The 17,965-nt window shown below is 41.8% G+C and overlaps 1 protein-coding gene across 8 annotated transcripts in view; it reads left to right on the top strand.

Annotated features, from left to right (window-relative positions):
* Window positions 1–1,802: 1,802 nt before the first annotated feature.
* ABCC5 (ATP binding cassette subfamily C member 5) overlaps window positions 1,803–17,965 on the top strand; it is an 87,283-nt gene continuing 71,120 nt past the window's right edge. For 3 of the 8 annotated variants that reach the window (XM_073803942.1, XM_073803941.1, XM_073803940.1), the window contains exons 1-2: window positions 3,734–3,837; window positions 5,185–5,368. In XM_073803942.1, coding sequence (XP_073660043.1) covers window positions 5,240–5,368 — 129 coding nt within the window. In that variant the 5' untranslated portion in view covers window positions 3,734–3,837; window positions 5,185–5,239. Of the gene's footprint in view, window positions 1,931–3,733; window positions 3,838–5,118; window positions 5,369–5,938; window positions 5,985–17,965 lie in introns of those variants that run through there. The other 5 variants (XM_019946116.3, XM_019946117.3, XM_073803938.1 and 2 more) reach the window with 5 other exon arrangements.

Genomic DNA, 17,965 nt, shown 5'->3' with positions numbered 1-17,965 from the left:
TGTTTTTCAGTTTGTGGGCCACCCACCTGACGGGTATGGGATTTGATTTTATTGCGATTTCGCCCCTCCTACCACCTTGCTGTGGCTTCTTCTTTGCCTTTGGATGTAGAGTATCTTTTTTGGTAGGTTCCAGCTTTTTTTTGTCTATGGCTGTTCAGCAGTTGGTTGTGATTCTGGTGTTTACGTAAGAAAGGGTGAGCTCACGTCCTTCTACTTCACCATTTGAGCTAATCTCCCTGGGTGTCTTTTCATCTTTGAGTGGCTGCTTGAGTTTTCTTTTTTGTGAACTGTCTGTTCACGTCATTTGCCAATTTTCCTATTAAGTTATTTACCATTTCTTATTGAGTTGTAGAAATTATCTGTATATTCTGTATTAAAAACTTTGTCAGTTATAATTTGTGCTTTATCTTTGTACTCAATGGCATCTTATATAGAAGTTTAAATTTTAATATAGTACAAATTTATCAAACTTTCCTTTATTAATTTGTTTCTGTATCTTGTTTAAGAAGTTCTTTTCTACTCCTAAGTTCACATAGATATTTCACATTTTCTTCTAAATGTTTGAAAGTTTTCCCTTTCACAGTTAGGCCTTTAATCTACGTGAAATTGATTTTTCTGTGTGGTATGAAGTAGTAATTCCTGAGTTTTAAAAAATACGTATAACCAGTGGTTCCAGAGCTATTCATAGAATCTTCTTTCTTCCTCTACTGATTTCTAATGTTTTCTCTGTTACAGATCAAGTTTACATGTATGAATGAGTCTGTTTCTAGGCTCTTTATTGCATTGGTATAGTAATCCATCCTTGTGTAAGAACACTGTATTAATTACTTCAGCTTTATGGTACATTGGTATGCTTTTTTTTTTTGGCTGTGCCATGGGGCTTGTGGAATCTCTGTTCTCAGTTCCCTGACCAGGTATTGAACCTGCGCTCTCGGCTGTGAAAGTGCAGAGACTTAACTACTGGACCGCCAGGGAATTCCCTCCATTTGTGTTTTGTACTAGCTAGTTGTATAAAGGTAGAAGTCACTTTCCTTACTTTTTTTTTAAAAATCTTTGGAATGTATAATCATAATACCTATACATAGGGTTGATATGGAGACTTTAAAAAATAAGCGTGTAAAGCACCAGATACAGAACAGGTAGGCACTCAACACAGTAGTTATTTATGTTATGATCATGTTGAAGATACAGATGAAACACCAAGAGAAATAAAGTGATCAGTCCCTTTGGAAACCTCAGTTTCTTTTATAAAAAGAAAGGGATGAATTGGCATGCCATTTCTAAGGCTCTTGCCACTCTAAAAACTGTGATCCTGGCCTTTATTTGCTAGAAACCAGGCATTATAACATTATGTGATGGGCAGTGGGATTAAAAGGAGAAAGGTGATAGCGCAGAGTCGTGAGCAAGCAGTAGTAAAACGTGAAGGGCCACACATAAGATTTGGGGCTGGCTGGTTGAGAGGACATAGAGGCTATGATGACCTTCACAGTGCTTTCCGGTGCATAAACGGCCAAGCACCGCCGTGACCGCCCTGCCTACAAACACTGACTGTGCTGCCCGCCCACAGAGGGCTACTGTCAACCCTCCCGGCCACCCACTGGAACACAGGGCCTCAGAGAAGATTCCAGACAGGATCGCAGAACCTCTGGGAAGGATGGTGCAGAGCCTGCAGCGCGGTGGAAGTGAGGAGCGACTTGCACCTCCTCCAGGGCTTCTACGGTGCTTCTGGGAAATATAGTTCTTTGCCGCGAATCGAGCCTCGGGCTCCTGGAAGGGGGACTACAATTCCCTTCAGTCTTGGGAATTCTTTGTGCAGCACGCCTGCGTAGTCTGGCGGCCAATGCCGCTATAAAGGCTTGTTTTGCTCCGGGGCTGATGCTCGGGAGCGTGGTAGAGTGGCCGACGCGGTCGTTTTGGAGCTGGGGCACTGGTAGGTAGCGGCGATCGCCGTACTCCTTCCTTCTCCCTCGGGTTGTCGCGGGGACTATCTCCCGTGTGTTTCGTCCGGAGGTGGGGGACTGCGATCGAGGATGCAAGCAGGTCGGGGGAAGCCGGAGACCTGAGAAACGGGGCCAGGCTTCCCTCTAGTCTCCCGCCGCCGCCTCCTCCTCGGGACTTGACCCCTGAGGGCTGGTGGTGAGGTGGTGAGGTCCTGGCGTCGGAAGGCAGGTAGGGTGGGATGAGTGGTTGGGGTTGCCGGCCACATTCCCGGCTAACGCCACCAGGGGGTGCTGCGCCCGCGGCCCGTGGGTGTGGGTAGCTATCGCCTCTGCGGGCCCGAACTGGCCGCGGGAACGCCCTAGGGCCCCGGCATCCCAGGCGAAGCTGGCCTGAGAGAAGCCCCCATCCTCAAGGTTGTAGGGAGGCGGCTTGGGGCACCCCCGCTCAATCCCCACAGAGGAGACTGAGCTGCCAGCGACCTCAGAAGCCAACCTCTCGTTTTGGCGAATGGGTAGAGGGAGGTTCGTGACAGAAGCACGCACAGCAAACACTTGGCAGAGTCCGGAATGGAATCTAGATTTCTTGACTGTCATTAGTGCCCTGTCCTCTTCCGCCGCACAGAGCTGCATGGTGCTTTGTATTTAAAACATAGGGGTCGTTTGGTTTCTGCACGGACGTGGGGAGGCAGGAGGCAGATGGGCACAGGAAAGACTGGCAAAGTTTCAGGAGGTTTTGAAGAAGATGAATAGGTCATTCTGGGGTCTCCAGCGTGAGTAAGTGAAATGTGTAGAAGGCTGGGGCACAGCAAGTGGATATCAAGGGGGTGGTAAATACATATCCTTGTAGCTTCAGGTCTTTTTGTGTAGCTGCAGGGCTTGGAACCAGATTCCTGAGGTGTTGGAAACCTAAGGAATGTTGTAATGAAGGCAATTTGGAAACACCAGTCTGGCTACTTACAGTCCTTGTAATCCTGTGCAGCCCCCTCCCCCCATGCAGTTTCGACTGCATCATCGTGCAGGAGAACGTCTACACTTTTATCACTGGAAAGAGAGTTTTGGTTAAAAAAAAAAAAAAAGGGAGCTGACCAAGTGGCCTCTGCGCTGAGCACCTCTCTGGGTTCTCCCACTTCGAATATTCTGCTAGTGCCATCGTTCAGCTCTGACTCAAAAATAAAAATACCTTTCCTTTTCCCTCTCTTAATAGTTGGAGCAAGTTAGCATTTTAAAAAAGACTTTTAAACAACTTTAAGGGAGAACAGAAAGAAGAAAAGAGAGAAATACAAAAGGTATCCCTAAAAAGTCTAGCTAGTGATCTTTCCTTAACTGTTTTCTTCAGATTTGGCCCTTGTTTCCCAGACCGATTGGACTTCCTAGCTCTTGGCTGGCCTCCATGTGGGCTGCCCTGTCTTATATCCCTGATCCACAGAAGCTGGAATCCTCCTTCTGTTCAAGGCCAGGAGATACTAGCTTTGTCCCTGCACAAGGCTTGCCTACTTTCATAGCTGTGCCTCTTTCCCCAGGAAATTAAAGAAGCAGGAGTGTTAGAGGGAATGGGAAATTGCTCCCCACACCCTTCCAACATAGAATAACTTGGAATAAAGTGATTGAAAGAAACTGAGGTTACATGAATTCTTAGACAATTGAGATGATCTTTGTGTTCTTCCTGACATGGCATTTGGTATTGTGAGTGAGTTACAATACTTTGGCCTCTCCCCTTTCAAACTGCCTCCCCTCCACTTGCCTTCTTTCAAAATAGGACTAATCTTTTCTGCTTTCCAGATAATCAGCTAGTCTGGGGAACCTTTGGAGGGGAAGGTTGGACTTCAGTGATCCCTGTAAGAAGGATTATTCTGATCTGCAGCGGCATCCCGACATTGGGGACACTGGCAGATGCCAGGTCTGTTTATAGTTTAGGCTTGCTGAGGTCTCAGTGACATGAGTGCTGCGTTCTTGGTTGTAAGCCGGTGCTCTTTATGGTGCAGTTTGTCATTGGACAAGGTGACATTTTTCTTTGAAGATAAGTAACTTAGCAGTAATCAACTCAGGGTACTTGAGCCAGACCCCTGAAAGGCAAGAAGTAAAGCTTTCTTTGTGCTGGAAATACGTCTCTGGAGGAGATTTAGTCCTTTTTATTTAGAGGATTTGTAAGTGTTCTCCTTTTTTTCTGATACCTTAAAAAATGAATTGTAGCTATCAGAATTATGTCCGTACGGTTGTACTTTTAAGTCTCAGTGATAGCTAGGAATTTATGGAATTCAAAAGGCAACACAGCTACACTTCTTTAATTTCTAGTGAGGCTGGTATGAAAATTGTTTTCCCAACTTGTACCTGGGAAGCTTTGAACCATGTTAGAGTGGGGGAAATGTTTTAGAGACGTATGCATGTGTTTTGTTTTTTCAGAAGTAACCAGAATTGATATCAGATATTGATTAGAGATAACCAGGCTAGCAGGGGTTTAGAACAGAGTTTCAGGTAGATACGAGGTAAGACTTAGTAGGACAGGGTAGGGAATTTGTTTTTGTTATTGTTTTTTAATAACAGCTTTGTTGAGATATTTTTGTATCATGAAATTCACCCCTTAAAGTATACAACGTGGTGTTTGGTTAGTATATTAACAGAATTGTGCAATCATCACTTCTATCTAATTTTAGAACACTTTCAGTAACCCAAGGGGAATTTGTTTTTAAAGGTAAAGTGTAGTACTATTTTGTGTTTTAGCTATGTAACTTCACAGAGCTTTAAAAGCATCAGTTAACCCATTACTTAATCATAAAAATACAGAGATGAGATATATCATTGGTAGAATAAGTGTTTTATAAGTTTTCATTTAGTAAAATTTATCTGTTTTAGAATTGTGGAATTTGTAATGCTTGGAACAAACTTAAATTGTTTCCAGAAAGTCTTTTTTTTTTTTTTAAAGACGTATATAAATGCTCTATACATTGTGATTGAACATAGTTGAAGGTGAAGAAGGCGGGTGTCTCTGTCACTGTGTTTATTTTTTTAATCTTTTTTTTCCCCCCTTAGAGGTGGGAGGAGAGAATTCTTCTTGATTCTATCACACTGAATTTTTTTCTTGAAAAAATTAAAGGGTAATTGAAAGATTTTTGAAAATTTATTTTTATAGATATAATGACAGAAAACTTTAATGCTTTTGTCCTTTTTTCCCCTATTTTAGAGCACTTTCACTTACGATGAAGCACAATTTAGGAAATACCTGTCCTTGATGGATTTTTAATTTCAGAAATTCTCAAGTGGAACCAAGAGTCTGTGAGCCCTGGCACCTCCACTCAGAGAAAATGAAGGACATTGACATAAGAAAGGAGTATATCATCCCCAGCCCTGGTTATAGAAATGTGCGGGAGAGAACCAGCAATTCAGGGCAGCACCGAGACCGCGAGGACTCCAAGTACAAGAGAACTCAACCGGTCAGTACTGCCTTGCTTGAGTCCCTCTTCTTACCTGCTGCGATGCTAGACCACACTTTCTCTCTTCACAAGACGCCTAATTTAAAATAAGTTTCTTTTTCTTTATTGACTTTAGGTCACTGTTAAGAATTTATGGTTATTTATGAAAGAGGAGAGGTTAGCTCTCAGCTTCTCACCTATTTTTCCCCTTGGGTTCTCCTCTAAAAAGGCTTTGCTTGAGAGAAGACAGTTTATGCCATGTGGGATAGGGGAAGGCCTGGGCAGGGAGCAGAGGGAATATGAACCATTAAACTTCATTCATGTATTTAAAATTGTTTTCTCCCTCTGCCTCTGTTGTCTACCTTTAAAAGGTGACTCCTTTGGAGATTTTCATTCAGACTTCAGCGTGTACTTGGAACAATTCTAGATTGTTGGAGGATAATCAGTAAAATTTTCAAGTAAACCCATGAGTGTAAAGGAGCCTTTAGTTAATAACCTAATTTCCTCCAAGGGAAATAATGAATATACATTTTAAACTGGAAGAAATATCTTTATTCAGGGGAAAAAATTATACCTTTTCTTGAATTGCAGAAGTAACTGATAAAGAAGAACGGAGGTTGCTGGGTAGGAAGTTGAGGTTTGTGTTCATCTATTTGCTCCATGAAAATTGGAGAAAGATATGGCTCTGCAGCTGACACTGGAGTTTCATTAGCCTGACATTACCTGTCCCTCTTTGCTACCTGAAAGCTGTTGCCTTATTAATCAACATTTTCTAACTGATGGTTGTTTTCTGTTTCTACTGTATATTATACAGTGCTTTCCCATTCGAACTTAACTTTGGGGAAACATAGATTCAAGGTAATCAGTATCAAATCCTTAAGGTGCCAGTTTTGTACCTTTTCTTTGTCCCTTTGTCCAAACCTTATGTTAATTAAACACATATCGGGTATCTTTTGAATGCTAGACACTGTTAGTATAGGACTTAAACTGGAAAAAGTCACAAAGGTAACACTGGAGCAGGGCTTTGACGACTGATGAGGTGGGGATGCTTTCAAGCTGCTTAAGTCATCTGTGCCTTAGTGGTTTATGACTAAAATGGTATCAACGGTAGAACCTAACTCATGAGTTCCCTTGAGGATTAAATGAGCTAATACATATAAAATGCTTAGAATGGTGCCTGCCACATAGCCTGTGCTCAAAAAGTGTTAGGTCTTAGAGCTAGTTGTCTAGAGCATAGGATGTATGTGAGAAAGCTCTGCACGCCATGCTAAGGAATCCTTTACTATGGGTGTTGGGGAACTATTGGAAGCTATTGAGAGGATTTTTTTCTTTTAACTTTTTTATTTTGAGATAATTGTAGATCCACATGCAGTTGTAAAAACTAATATGGAGAGATCCCATACGTACTTTACCTAGCTTCCCCCAGTGGTAACTTCTTGCATGCTATAGTATAATATCACAACAGGATATTGATTGACATGGATACCATTCAGCCACCTTATTAAGACTTCACCAGTTTCACATGCACTCATTTGTGTGTGTGCGTAGTCTATGCAATTTTTCCACATGTGTAAATCTGTATGACCAGCACCCCAGTAGAGATACAAATCAGCTCCACCAAAAGAATCTCTCATGTTCCCTTTTTAGAGCCACAACCACCTCCCTTGCCCTCTCCCCCAATCTTTTTTTTAAAAATAAATTTATTTATTTATTTATTTTTGGCTGCGTTGGGTCTTTGTTGCTGCCTGCGGGCTTTCTCCGGTTGCAGCGAGCGGGAGCCACTCTTTGTTGCAGTGTGCAGGCTTCTCATTGCTGTGGCTTCTTGTTGCAGAGCACAGGCTCTAGGCATGCGGGCTTCAGTAGTGGTGGCATGCGGGCTTCAATAGTTGTGGCTCGCAGGCTCTAGAGCGCAGGCTCAGTAGTTGTGCACAGGCTTAGTTGCTCCACGGCATGTGGGATCTTCCCAGACCAGGGCTCGAACCCATGTTCCCTGCATTGGCAGGTGGATTCTTAACCACTGCGCCACCAGGGAAGTCCCAGTCTCTCCCCCAATCTTTGGCAACCACTTATCTGTTCTCCATCTCTGTAATTTTGCCATTTTAAGAATGCTGTACAAATGAAATCATATAGTACGTAACCTTTTGACATTGGATTTTTTCACTCAGCCTAATTCCCTTGAGATCCATCTAATTTGCTGTGTGTATCAATAGTTCTTTCATTTTAATTGTAATTTTCCATGTTATAGATAGACCACAGTTTGTTTAACCATTCATCTGTTGAAGGACATTTGGGTTATTTCTAGTTTGTAGCTATTACAAAAAAAGCTGCTCTGAGCCATTTGTGTATAGGATTTTGTGTGAATAAAATTTCCATTTCTCTGGGTAAATTCCCAGGAATGTAATTGCAGGGTCATATGGTAAGTGCATGTTTAGTTTTATCAGAAACTTCAATACTCTTTTCCAGAGTGGCTGTATAATTTTACATTCCCACCAGCAATGTATGAGTGATCCAGTTTCTCTGCATTCTTGCCAATACTTGATGTTATTAATTTTATTTTAGCCATTCTGATAGGTATGTCTGATATCTCATTGTAGTTCTAAGTTGCATTACCTAATGGCTAATGCAGTTGAGTTGAGATTTTTAAGACTTGATTTTTATCTTAGGAAGATTAGTTTTGAGACAGTGTAGGAAAAACCTGTATGAGAGAAAGAGAGAGAAAAAATGCAGGGAGCAATCTGGAGGCTTCTGTGCCAGCCCATGTGAAAGAGGCCAGGGGTCTGTGTCCAAGAATAATAGTGAGGATGGAGGAGAGGGGAGAGATTTGAGGGCATCTCTGGAAGGGGAGGGAAACATTGGGGTGCCTGGGATTCATGGTAAGGATTTAAAACTATTGATGGACACATGGGAAGAGAAGGAAGGAGAGGAGGTAAGAATGAGTTTGCTTTTGAACATGTGGAGTTTGAAGTGCATCCACATGAGATGATTAGTAGATAATTAGAGCATAGGCAAGGAGTAGAGCAGGCACAAGTTCTGGAGTCATTAGTGCATCCATGTAGATGAAGCCTTAGGAGTGAGCAAGCTTGCCCATGGGTAGCTTGTAGAGCAGGAAGAGATGGAACCTGGGAAGGTAGTGTGTGGCCCTGTGAAATTTCTGGCGACAGAGGCCCTGTCCAGTTGGTTAGAGCAGAACTGACATTAGGGTGTGCAGTGGGAGCAGCAAACTTTTCCTCTGTGGGTGGAGAAGAACTGGAAACGGAGTCACTGCTGTGCCTTTTGTCCCCTAAATTATTAAGTCAGGCACCAGACAGCAAGTTTCCTTTGTGTGGCTCAGCCTCATCCTGAAGAAACGGGAGGCTGATACCAACCCCTTTTATAAAATCTGAGCAGTCCACATGAGTTTCATTTTCATTATCCTTTGATGTTTCCTAAACGTTTACATTTGAGTACTGTTTTCCTGTTTTTTACCATATCCTGTACCCTCTGAACTTTTTTTTTTACTTAAACTATTTCTTTTAGATTTTTTTTTTTTTGATGTGGGCCATTTTAAAGTCTTTATTGAATTTGTTACAATATTGCTTCTGTTCTATGTTTCGGGTTTTTGGCCGCAAGGCATGTGGGATCTTAGCTCCCCAGCCAGGGATCGAACCTGCACGCCCTGCATTGGAAGGCGAAGTCCTAACCACTGGACCGCCAGGAAAGTCCTTAATTCCTTTAATGTACTGGCTTTTTTTGCTCAGCCTTGACCTAAGCAATAGAATTATAGGTTTATGCAACCTATTTTTTACACACGTTAAAAGGAATGTGTAAATATCAAGTGTTTTTAAAAGTTCACATACCACCTAGAATCTTTTTGCATATTACCTGTCAAAATCCAGAATATATATCTTGAACTTGTATATCCAGAAATATATCTTGAACTTGTCTCATATAACAGTTTGCTAATAGAGGAAATCAGCAAGATGACAAATTTCTGGTTCAGCGATAGTTTACAAATGGGTAATTTAAGTATTTGGGAAGTAGAATGGCTGTATAAGCATACCGTTTTAAGAATGTAAGTAGAGGGACTTCCCTGGTGGCACAGCAGTTAAGAATCCGCCTGCCAATGCAGGGGACATGGGTTCAAGCCCTGGTCCGGGAAGATCCCACATGCCGTGGAGCAACTAAGCCTGTGCGCCACAACTACTGAGCCTGTCCTCTAGAGCCCGTGAGCCACAACTACTGAGCCCGCGTGCCACAACTACTGAAGCCCGGGCGCCTAGAGCCTGCGCTCCACAACAAGAGAAGCCACCACAATGAGAAGCCTGCGCACCACAATGAAAAGTAGCTCACACTCACCGCAACTAGAGAAAGCCTGCACACAGCAATGAAGACCCAATGCAGCCAAAAATAAAATAAATAAAAATTAATTAATTAATTTTTTAAAAAAGGAATGTAAGTAGATAATTGGGTAGAGATTACAGTTTCGTGTCTCTTGATCGTAACCATTGTTTCCATATTAGTTTTTAGAGACGAAATCTGGGATGGGACCTCCCAGATGCCAGGCATGTCTATTATCCATCAGAAATAAAAAAACAGTACCTCCCAAAGTAGCAAAAGATAAGGATACATAATCTGTGGCTCTTAATTGGAAAACAAGGTTTTATTCACCACCATTAGCCTTCAATAGGTCCAGTTAACATGGACACATGGAACTGTCAAACAGAATTCAGAAGCAAAGCATCAGGGATTAAATTCTCATTTTAAACAGGCGGGTGATTTTTTTTTTTCTCTCAAGCTGTAAGCAAAGTTGCAGAGTACACAGTTTGCCTGTTTCTTAATATTGTGACCAAATCTTTTGGAATACTCTTTGGGAAAATTGCTCTAATCATTTGCGTTTCAGATATTTGTATCACATCTGCTTAGAGCTAATTAAGTTAAAAATAATGCATTTTCACACCTCCCCTTTGTTCAGGACTATTGAGTTAAAGCTTATGGCCACACACAACTTGATGATTTGCAGACATCCTTTAATCCTGAAGTGCTAATAGGGGTGCCTTCTGTTGCTGTTAGTTCTTTGAGCCTAAGTATTATCTTGGTTGGCATTAGGCTGGCATTATTTCAACTAACAAAGATTTATGTCCAGACCGCTCCTTAACACTGTTCCTGTGTCTGAGGCATGACTCTCCAAGCACAGCTCCTTTTCTTATAACTGCATTCAGATATGCACATGTCGATCACATAACTCCACCAAGTCTGGTTGGTTTGTGTGTGCTTTTTTTTTTAATTGAGGTATAGCTGTTTTACAATGTTGTATTAGTTTCTACTGTACAGTGAAGTGGAGTTCCATGTGCTATACAGCAGGTTCTCATTAGTTACCTATTTTATATATATTAGTGTGTATATGTCAATCCCAATCTCCCAATTCATCCCCCTGCCCCCGGCTTGGTTTGTTTTAAGATGTGATGTTTATTCACTTTTTTAATTCAGCAAACATTTGAGCACTCTCCAAGATGCACGCACAGCCCTGAATGAAGTGTTCTGGTGCACATGAAGATAAATTAGTGCTGGGCCTGCCTGCCCTCCGTATCTTAAACTCATAGGCATGTACATAGATTACTGTAATTTAGATGCTATGGAGATTAACAAGAAGGAGAGAGTGCTTCAGTTTTTGAGGTCAAGGAAGACTTCAGCAGGAGGTAGCATTTGGTTGGAGACTTAGAGGAACAGTTAGAATTCAGAGAAATAAGAACATGCCTGGTAGAAGAAAGAGCTGTGGGTAGGACCAACTAGGTGCTGTTGGCTTTGAACATGAAGTGTGAAGTCATATATGTAGAAGGATAGGTCAGTGAGTTTCAGATGATGTGTTCTTGAATAATAGGCCAAGGAGTTTGGATTTTAGTTGCTTTAAATTAAAAGTTAAGCAAAAGCAAGACCAAACTATTTGACGCTTTTATAAGTTTTTTTATTGTGGTGGTTGTTTGTTTTCTCAGTGTGCTCAGGCTAAAGCCAAAGGTGACTTGTTTTTCCCTAGCATGTGTAATCTAGGAAAGGAGGAAAGATGGAAAATAAGCAGGGCTTCCCTAGTGGTGCAGTGGTTAAGAATCTGTCTGCCAATGCAGGGGACACGGGTTTGAGCCCTGGTCAGGGAACATCCCACATGCTGCGGAGCAACTAAGCCTGTGAACCACAACTGCTGAGCCTGCACTCTAGGGCCCGCGAGCCACAACTACTGAGCCCACATGCCACAACTACTGAAGCCCGCGCACCTAGAGCCCATGTGCCGCAACAACAGAAGCCACTGCAATGAGAAGCCTGCACATGCAACAAGGAGTAGCCCCCGCTCGCCGCAACTAGAGAAAGCCTGCGTGCAGCAACGAAGAACCAATGCAGCCAAAAATAAATAAATTAAAAAAAAAAAAAGAAGTGTACCACTGGTGGAATTTGCTTTCTACCAAGTTAGAATATTCTGCTTCTAGGCAAAGTAACAAAGCAAGTATTTGCAAAGTCCAGTGACCTTCACTTAGTGTCTCCTTTAGTTCCTTGTTCGGCTGACACTGTAGCCCTGGTTGGAGGGTTCATAATTAGTGAGTGGAAATATTTGGGTGAATTGAAGTTCCATGCTAGAGACAAAGATGTGGGTGTAATCTCTTACCAAGAAATATGATTCTAAGATATATTACTATGAAAGAATTATGGTCTCATTATAGAAAATGTGCAAATTGTAGAAGATTATAGAAAAAATAAATCACCCTTAACCCCTCTACCTAGAGACAACTATTGTTACCATAAAATAGTTCTGTCTAGTACATTACACTTTTAGAGAATTTAACTCTGAAAGCTTTTCTTTATGGACTAAGGGTATGTGAATTTTTCCATGCTCTTGTGTTTTCAGTGTCGAAAGTATTACCTGTGAGTCTCCTTGCTGTTAGGAAGGAGAGCAGGGTGAAGGAGATTAGTATTTGCAGTCTCTGCATTATTTTTCTCTTGAATGCTACTCAGTGACTCAGCACATTTTCTGGACAGTTAGTAATAGGATGCGTAAGAACACCTGCCTTTTTTTTTTTCTTTTCCCTGAAGGCATCTATAAAGCTTTATAAATCTTAGTACGGTATGATACGGTGTCTGGCCTGGTGCCAGATGTTGGTCTCCAATAGCAGCCCAGAGCTCTCCGGTAGAGATGACAACAGTGCTGCCATTGGTGCAGAGCCCAGGTGGCTTTCCTGCGTGGTGACTGAGTCTACCACGTGGGTCTCCTAAGATTGGCCTGCTGCCTTGATCATGAGCTCTCTTATGCCATCTGCAGCAGGACTGCTGCTTCTTTCCTAGGAAATGCTGCTTAAGGGAAATAAATATAGCTTGTTGGCATGAGTTAAAGGAGATTTCTGTCAAAAGGGATGAAAAGTATTGGAACTAGCTTTTTGTTTTTTAAGCAGTTTTAAATACCCAAACCTTTATTTTGTTAAGATCTATAACTTGGAAGTTACAAATGGTTAGTGAGAACTTTCTCAGTGAAACTTTGGTTTTGCTTTGAGGTAGCCTTTTGCTAATGCTTTTTTGAATGTTTCACCATTCTGTCCCTCCCTCTCTCTTAATCAAAAATAAAAAGGTCAATGCCGGAAACAGGAAACAAAGCCTCCGGAAGTCTTTGCAATGGTTGAACCTGTCCGTAGAATTAAGCTTATTAAGTCTATTCCTTCCCTCCTTACCCCCCTTTTAGGGAGTTAACCTATTTAGATAATTAATTAGATGTTACATATGTTTTAATTATTTAAGATTTTTTCTGAATTAGCTGTTCAAAGAATCAACTTATCTGTTATTAGATATCCGATGAAAACTTCTGTTTACTAAAGCAGATGTGGTGTTGAGCAGTCACTTAGTTTCCTGAAATGTTGTATTCTCACAGTGGAAAAATAGCCAGACTGCCCAAATCTTCACCTTTGCCTTTGCTTCCCACCATTGTCAGCGGCTCCAGTCTGCTCTGCGGTACAGGAGTCACATGTTGGACCCACTAATGTCTTATTTCTAGGCATTTAACATGGGCTCACACGGTACTTACTGATCACTGAAGGGAGTTTCATTTACAAATTATATTTTGGCTTTTTTAAGCTAAAGCCTGAAAATCTTGAAGGGATTTTGTCAAATGCAAATGACCAGCATCCTACCGTCTACATCAGTGGTTCTCAGTTCAGGCTGCGTATTAAAATCACTTGAAGAGCGTTAAAAAAAAATACCAATGTTCCAGACCCATTAAACCAGTCTCTGGGGTCAGGCTCAGGCATCCATGTTGTTTAAAAGCTGCCCTGGTGATCCTAATGTGTCAGCAGCACTGAGAACCTCTGCCTTAGATCTCATGGAATAAAGTCTCTTCTGTCCCCTCAACCAATGGGGCTCCAATCCCTTCTGTGATTTATTTTCAGTTTAGTCCTTTGAAACCTTATCATTATAATAACAAAGTTAATCTCACACCCCAGTGTAATAGGAACTTTAGAAAAGTTCCTTGGAATTTAGCTTATGAAACAATTGAAAGCCCTCAAATTTCTCCGGATTCTGGGGCAATGCTAGGTTATGAGCTGCGGAAAAATACCTGTTTCACCGTGATGGTGGTAAGTTATATCCATTGGTTTTACATATTTACACTTGTGAATTGTGATAGCTTATCCTCAGCATGAGGGTAATACAGCCTAGTTACAGATTAGTGAGCTGGGGTACAAGTCAATTCATAGCTGCTGAGCAATAGGGCTGAAGTTAGCAGGTTCCCTGACTTTGAATGAATAGTGAGCCCTTTCTATTATATTCTGCTTCCTTCCTGTGAAGATTACGTTCTAGAATTTCGCCGTCCCTTGACTGAAGTGACCGCTGTTTGGAAGTTTTTAAGGGAAATGCTAGAGCCGGTCAGAATCATGTTAATAACCCACTGGAATAAGGAAGTGCTGAGAATTGGGAGGGGAAATGTCCTTTGTAGTGTTAACTTGTCGGGGAGAGGGAGAATTGGGGACGCCTGGAGTCAGCTGTTCCTGGGAGGGTATCAGCTTTTTCATTTCTTTTTTAATTTAAAAGAAAATTTAACTTATTTAATTGTTAACATTTTGAGTCTCTTGAAAACTGTATTTGACAGTGTAACAGTTCCTCTTAAAAGTTTGTCTTTCTAAATGTTTGCCGTAAAGGCAGCTGTGGGGCTGGGACACCTGCAGAAAAGCTTTTACTTGGGCCAGAAGGGTTTATGAGAAGAGGCTACCCACTCTGTATTTGTGAATTAAGGAGAGGGTAGGAAGAATATGCTGTAGAGTCTGAGGCCTGTCTGTTCTGATTGTGCCCCAAGTGCGGCTTTCCTTGTGGGGCGGGCCAGATGGGAATATTGCAGCCTTTAATACCCTTTGGAAGCTGAGAGGTGCCTCTGGTTGATTCCTCAGCCTCCAGGCTTAGCAAGGCTACCCTGCTGTTGTCCTGCTGTTGGGAAAGGATTGTTTAGCCTGGGGAATGATTGCTGGCCCCTGGTATCTTGTCCCAGGGGCCTCCACGCAGGGGGAAGCCCGTGGTTGCCTTGTCAGCAGACATTCCGCTCTGGCAGCCTGTTAAAATGAGATGGGACAAACTAGATAAGCGGAAGCCATGTGGTGTGATAGTGAGAGCTAATTATCCCAGCCCTGGGGATGGTCTTAGTGCACAGAGGATGGAGGGCTCTTGTGAAAACCTCTCTGTTTGCTTATGGATCGAAAGTTCCTTGTTTCCCTCACGGGATGGGCAGGTAAATGACTCTGTGTTTCCCTGACCTTTGTTTGAACCATGGCAGAATCTAAATTTCATTGTCCCCTTTTAGTTCCCCACTGTCCCTGCCCTGCTCCATCCCCATCACCTTGGTAGGAAAAAAAAATGCTCATGTCTCCTAGCCACAGTCCTCAGGAAGATACAAATGGCAGCAGTATTTCCTTGTTTAATGTTTTCTCAACTCCTGGATCAAGCAGTATTTTTCCCCTTGGAATGAATCAACTGCTGCGGACACCTTCTGTGGCCGCAACATCTGGCCATGGAGAGACCTTCAGTCTGCAGTGCCCCGTAAGAGAAGTAAAGAGAAATGAGTGCCCTCATCTCGTCGCAGGAGAAGCCTTAAAAAGTTACTTCTAAAATTGATTTAAAGCATTGTAACGTAAAAAACAAATAGGCCTCATAAAACACATTCCCCTGGATCATCATACATCAAGTACTAGCCGTGTTAGCTGTTTAGCTAGGGCTACCTTAGCACTACTGACATTTGGGGGCCAGATAATTCTTTGTTGTGGGGGCCTGTTCTGTGCATGGTAGGATGTTCAGCAGCATCCCTGGCCTCTACCCACTGAACGCACAGTTGTGCCAACCAAAAATGTCTGCAAACATTGCCAAATGTCCCCTGGGCAAGCAAAATCACCCTCAATTGAAAACTACTGGACTACGCTATCCAATACTGTAGTCACCAGCCACATGTAGCTATTGGACATTTGGAATGTGGCATGTCCGAATTGAGATGTTCTGTATATATAAAACACACACCAGGGCTTCCCTCGTGGCACAGTGGTTAAGAATCCACCTGCCAATGCAGGGGACACGGGTTCGAGCTCTGGTCTGGGAAGATACCACATGTTGTGGAGCAACTAAGCCCGTGCGCCACAACTAATGAGCCTGCACTCTAGAGCCCGCGAGCCACAACTGCTGAGCCTGCATGCCACAACCACTGAAGCCCACGCGCCTAGAGCCCATGCTCCGCATCAAGAGAAGCTACCGCAATGAAAAGCCCGCGCACCGCAATGAAGCGTAGCCCCCTCTCGCTGCAACTAGAGAAATCCCGTGCACAGCAACAAAGACCCAACACAGCCAAAAATAGATAAATAAAGTAAATTAATTTTAAAAAAACCTAATAAAAAACACACACCAGACTTCAAAGACTTAGAACCAAAAAAAGAATATAAAATATCTTATTAATAAGATAATAAGATAAGATAAGATAAAAATTAATAATTTTTATTGATTACATGTTTAAAAGATAGTATTTTGTATATATTGGGTTAAATAATGTATATTATTATAATTAATTTCTCCTGTTTCTTTTTACTTTTTAAATGTGGCTGCTAGAAACATTTAAATTACATTTGTGGCTTGTATTTTATTTCCGTTAAGCAGCACTGCACTGGAGTGTTGCTCTACTGTAGTTTAGCCATTAATCTTCTATTAGGCATTTAGTTCCCAGTAAACCATTGGGTTTAAATGATTTTTTTTGTTTGGAAAATTTTCCTTCCTATAATAATACTATGGAGACAAAGCATATGTAAAGTGTTACATATGACCAGTTTGTTCCCCTGAGTACCTGCCAGTGACATTAAAAAATTGGGTCAAGGTTCAGATGATATGTGGTTGTCTTACATTTCCCTCCTTCTCGGGTTGGATTTTATCTCTATTTCTATTAAGGTATATATAGTTGTATCTTAAAATTTAATTTTAATTTCTTGATTGGTAACATTGAATTCAGAAGCTGAGAGAAGCTTCTGAACCAATTTAGTAGATTATTCTGGATTTTGACCTTTTATAAATACTAGAATGTAACCTGCATTAAGGCAGTGATTTCGAGGTGCAAGTCTGTTTTTTCACTCCTGTGTCCCCAGCACCCAGAGCTGTGCCTGGCGTGTAGTCCCCTCAATAAATACTTGCTGAATGAATGGATAAAACATGTTTTTCAGTAAAAGCTGACTGTTCAAAATATATTATTATATTAGTTACCTGGTCACTCCTTTAGCTGTATTCCCTTCCTCTTAATGCTAATTTCATTATGCAAAAAGTTTTCCTTTTTATATTTTAAGCCATCCATCTTGCCTTTGATAAGTTTCAGGCTTTGGGGGGAAATGGAGACTATTTCCTTCCCTAGGTGGCTAAATATGCTGTTTAATTCTCTTCTATTTATTTCATCATTTTAATGTAACTTTTGGGGTTAATTCCAGATGGATTAATGTATGGTGTGAAACCTGGATCTCAGTTCATCTCCAATCTGTTTGTATTTGTCCCAATGATATTCACTCAATTGTATTTCCCTACCGTGTTATATTATTTATGCGTTCATATAATAGGCCCATATAGCTTAAATATATTAAGTCATTTTTCTTGGTTCATTTCTTTTTTTTTTTTTTTTTTTTGCGGTACGTGGGCCTCTCACTGTCGTGGCCTCTCCCGTTGCGGAGCACAGGCTCCGGATGCGCAGGCTCAGCGGCCATGGCGCACGGGCCCAGCCGCTCTGCGGCATGTGGGATCTTCCCGGACCGGGGCACGAACCCGTGTCCCCTGCATCAGCAGGCGGACTCTCAACCACTGTGCCACCAGGGAAGCCCCATTTCTATTTTTAATCCACTCAATCTTAGAACGTGGTAACTCACATTACAGAATGTTAATATGGTAGGTTAAATTCGTTTTTACTTTAGATAGACATTTTTCCCCCTGGCTTGCTTGGCCAGGTATGCTTTTTTGGGAAGCCTAGAAAGAAAGAGAAGTTAGGCGTCCAACCAAACAGTTACAAGTATAAGACATCTATGCAGTTACTGGCAGGGTAGTATAAAGATGCTTTTATTTTATTTTTAAATATCAGTCCATAATGTATTCATCATTTAGCATCTACTCATCTTT

This window comes from Tursiops truncatus, chromosome 4 (assembly GCF_011762595.2).
Source record: "Tursiops truncatus isolate mTurTru1 chromosome 4, mTurTru1.mat.Y, whole genome shotgun sequence".
Lineage (NCBI taxonomy): Eukaryota > Metazoa > Chordata > Mammalia > Artiodactyla > Delphinidae > Tursiops > Tursiops truncatus.
Note: the sequence above shows the minus strand (reverse complement) of the source record. Positions and strands in the feature narration are given on the sequence as shown.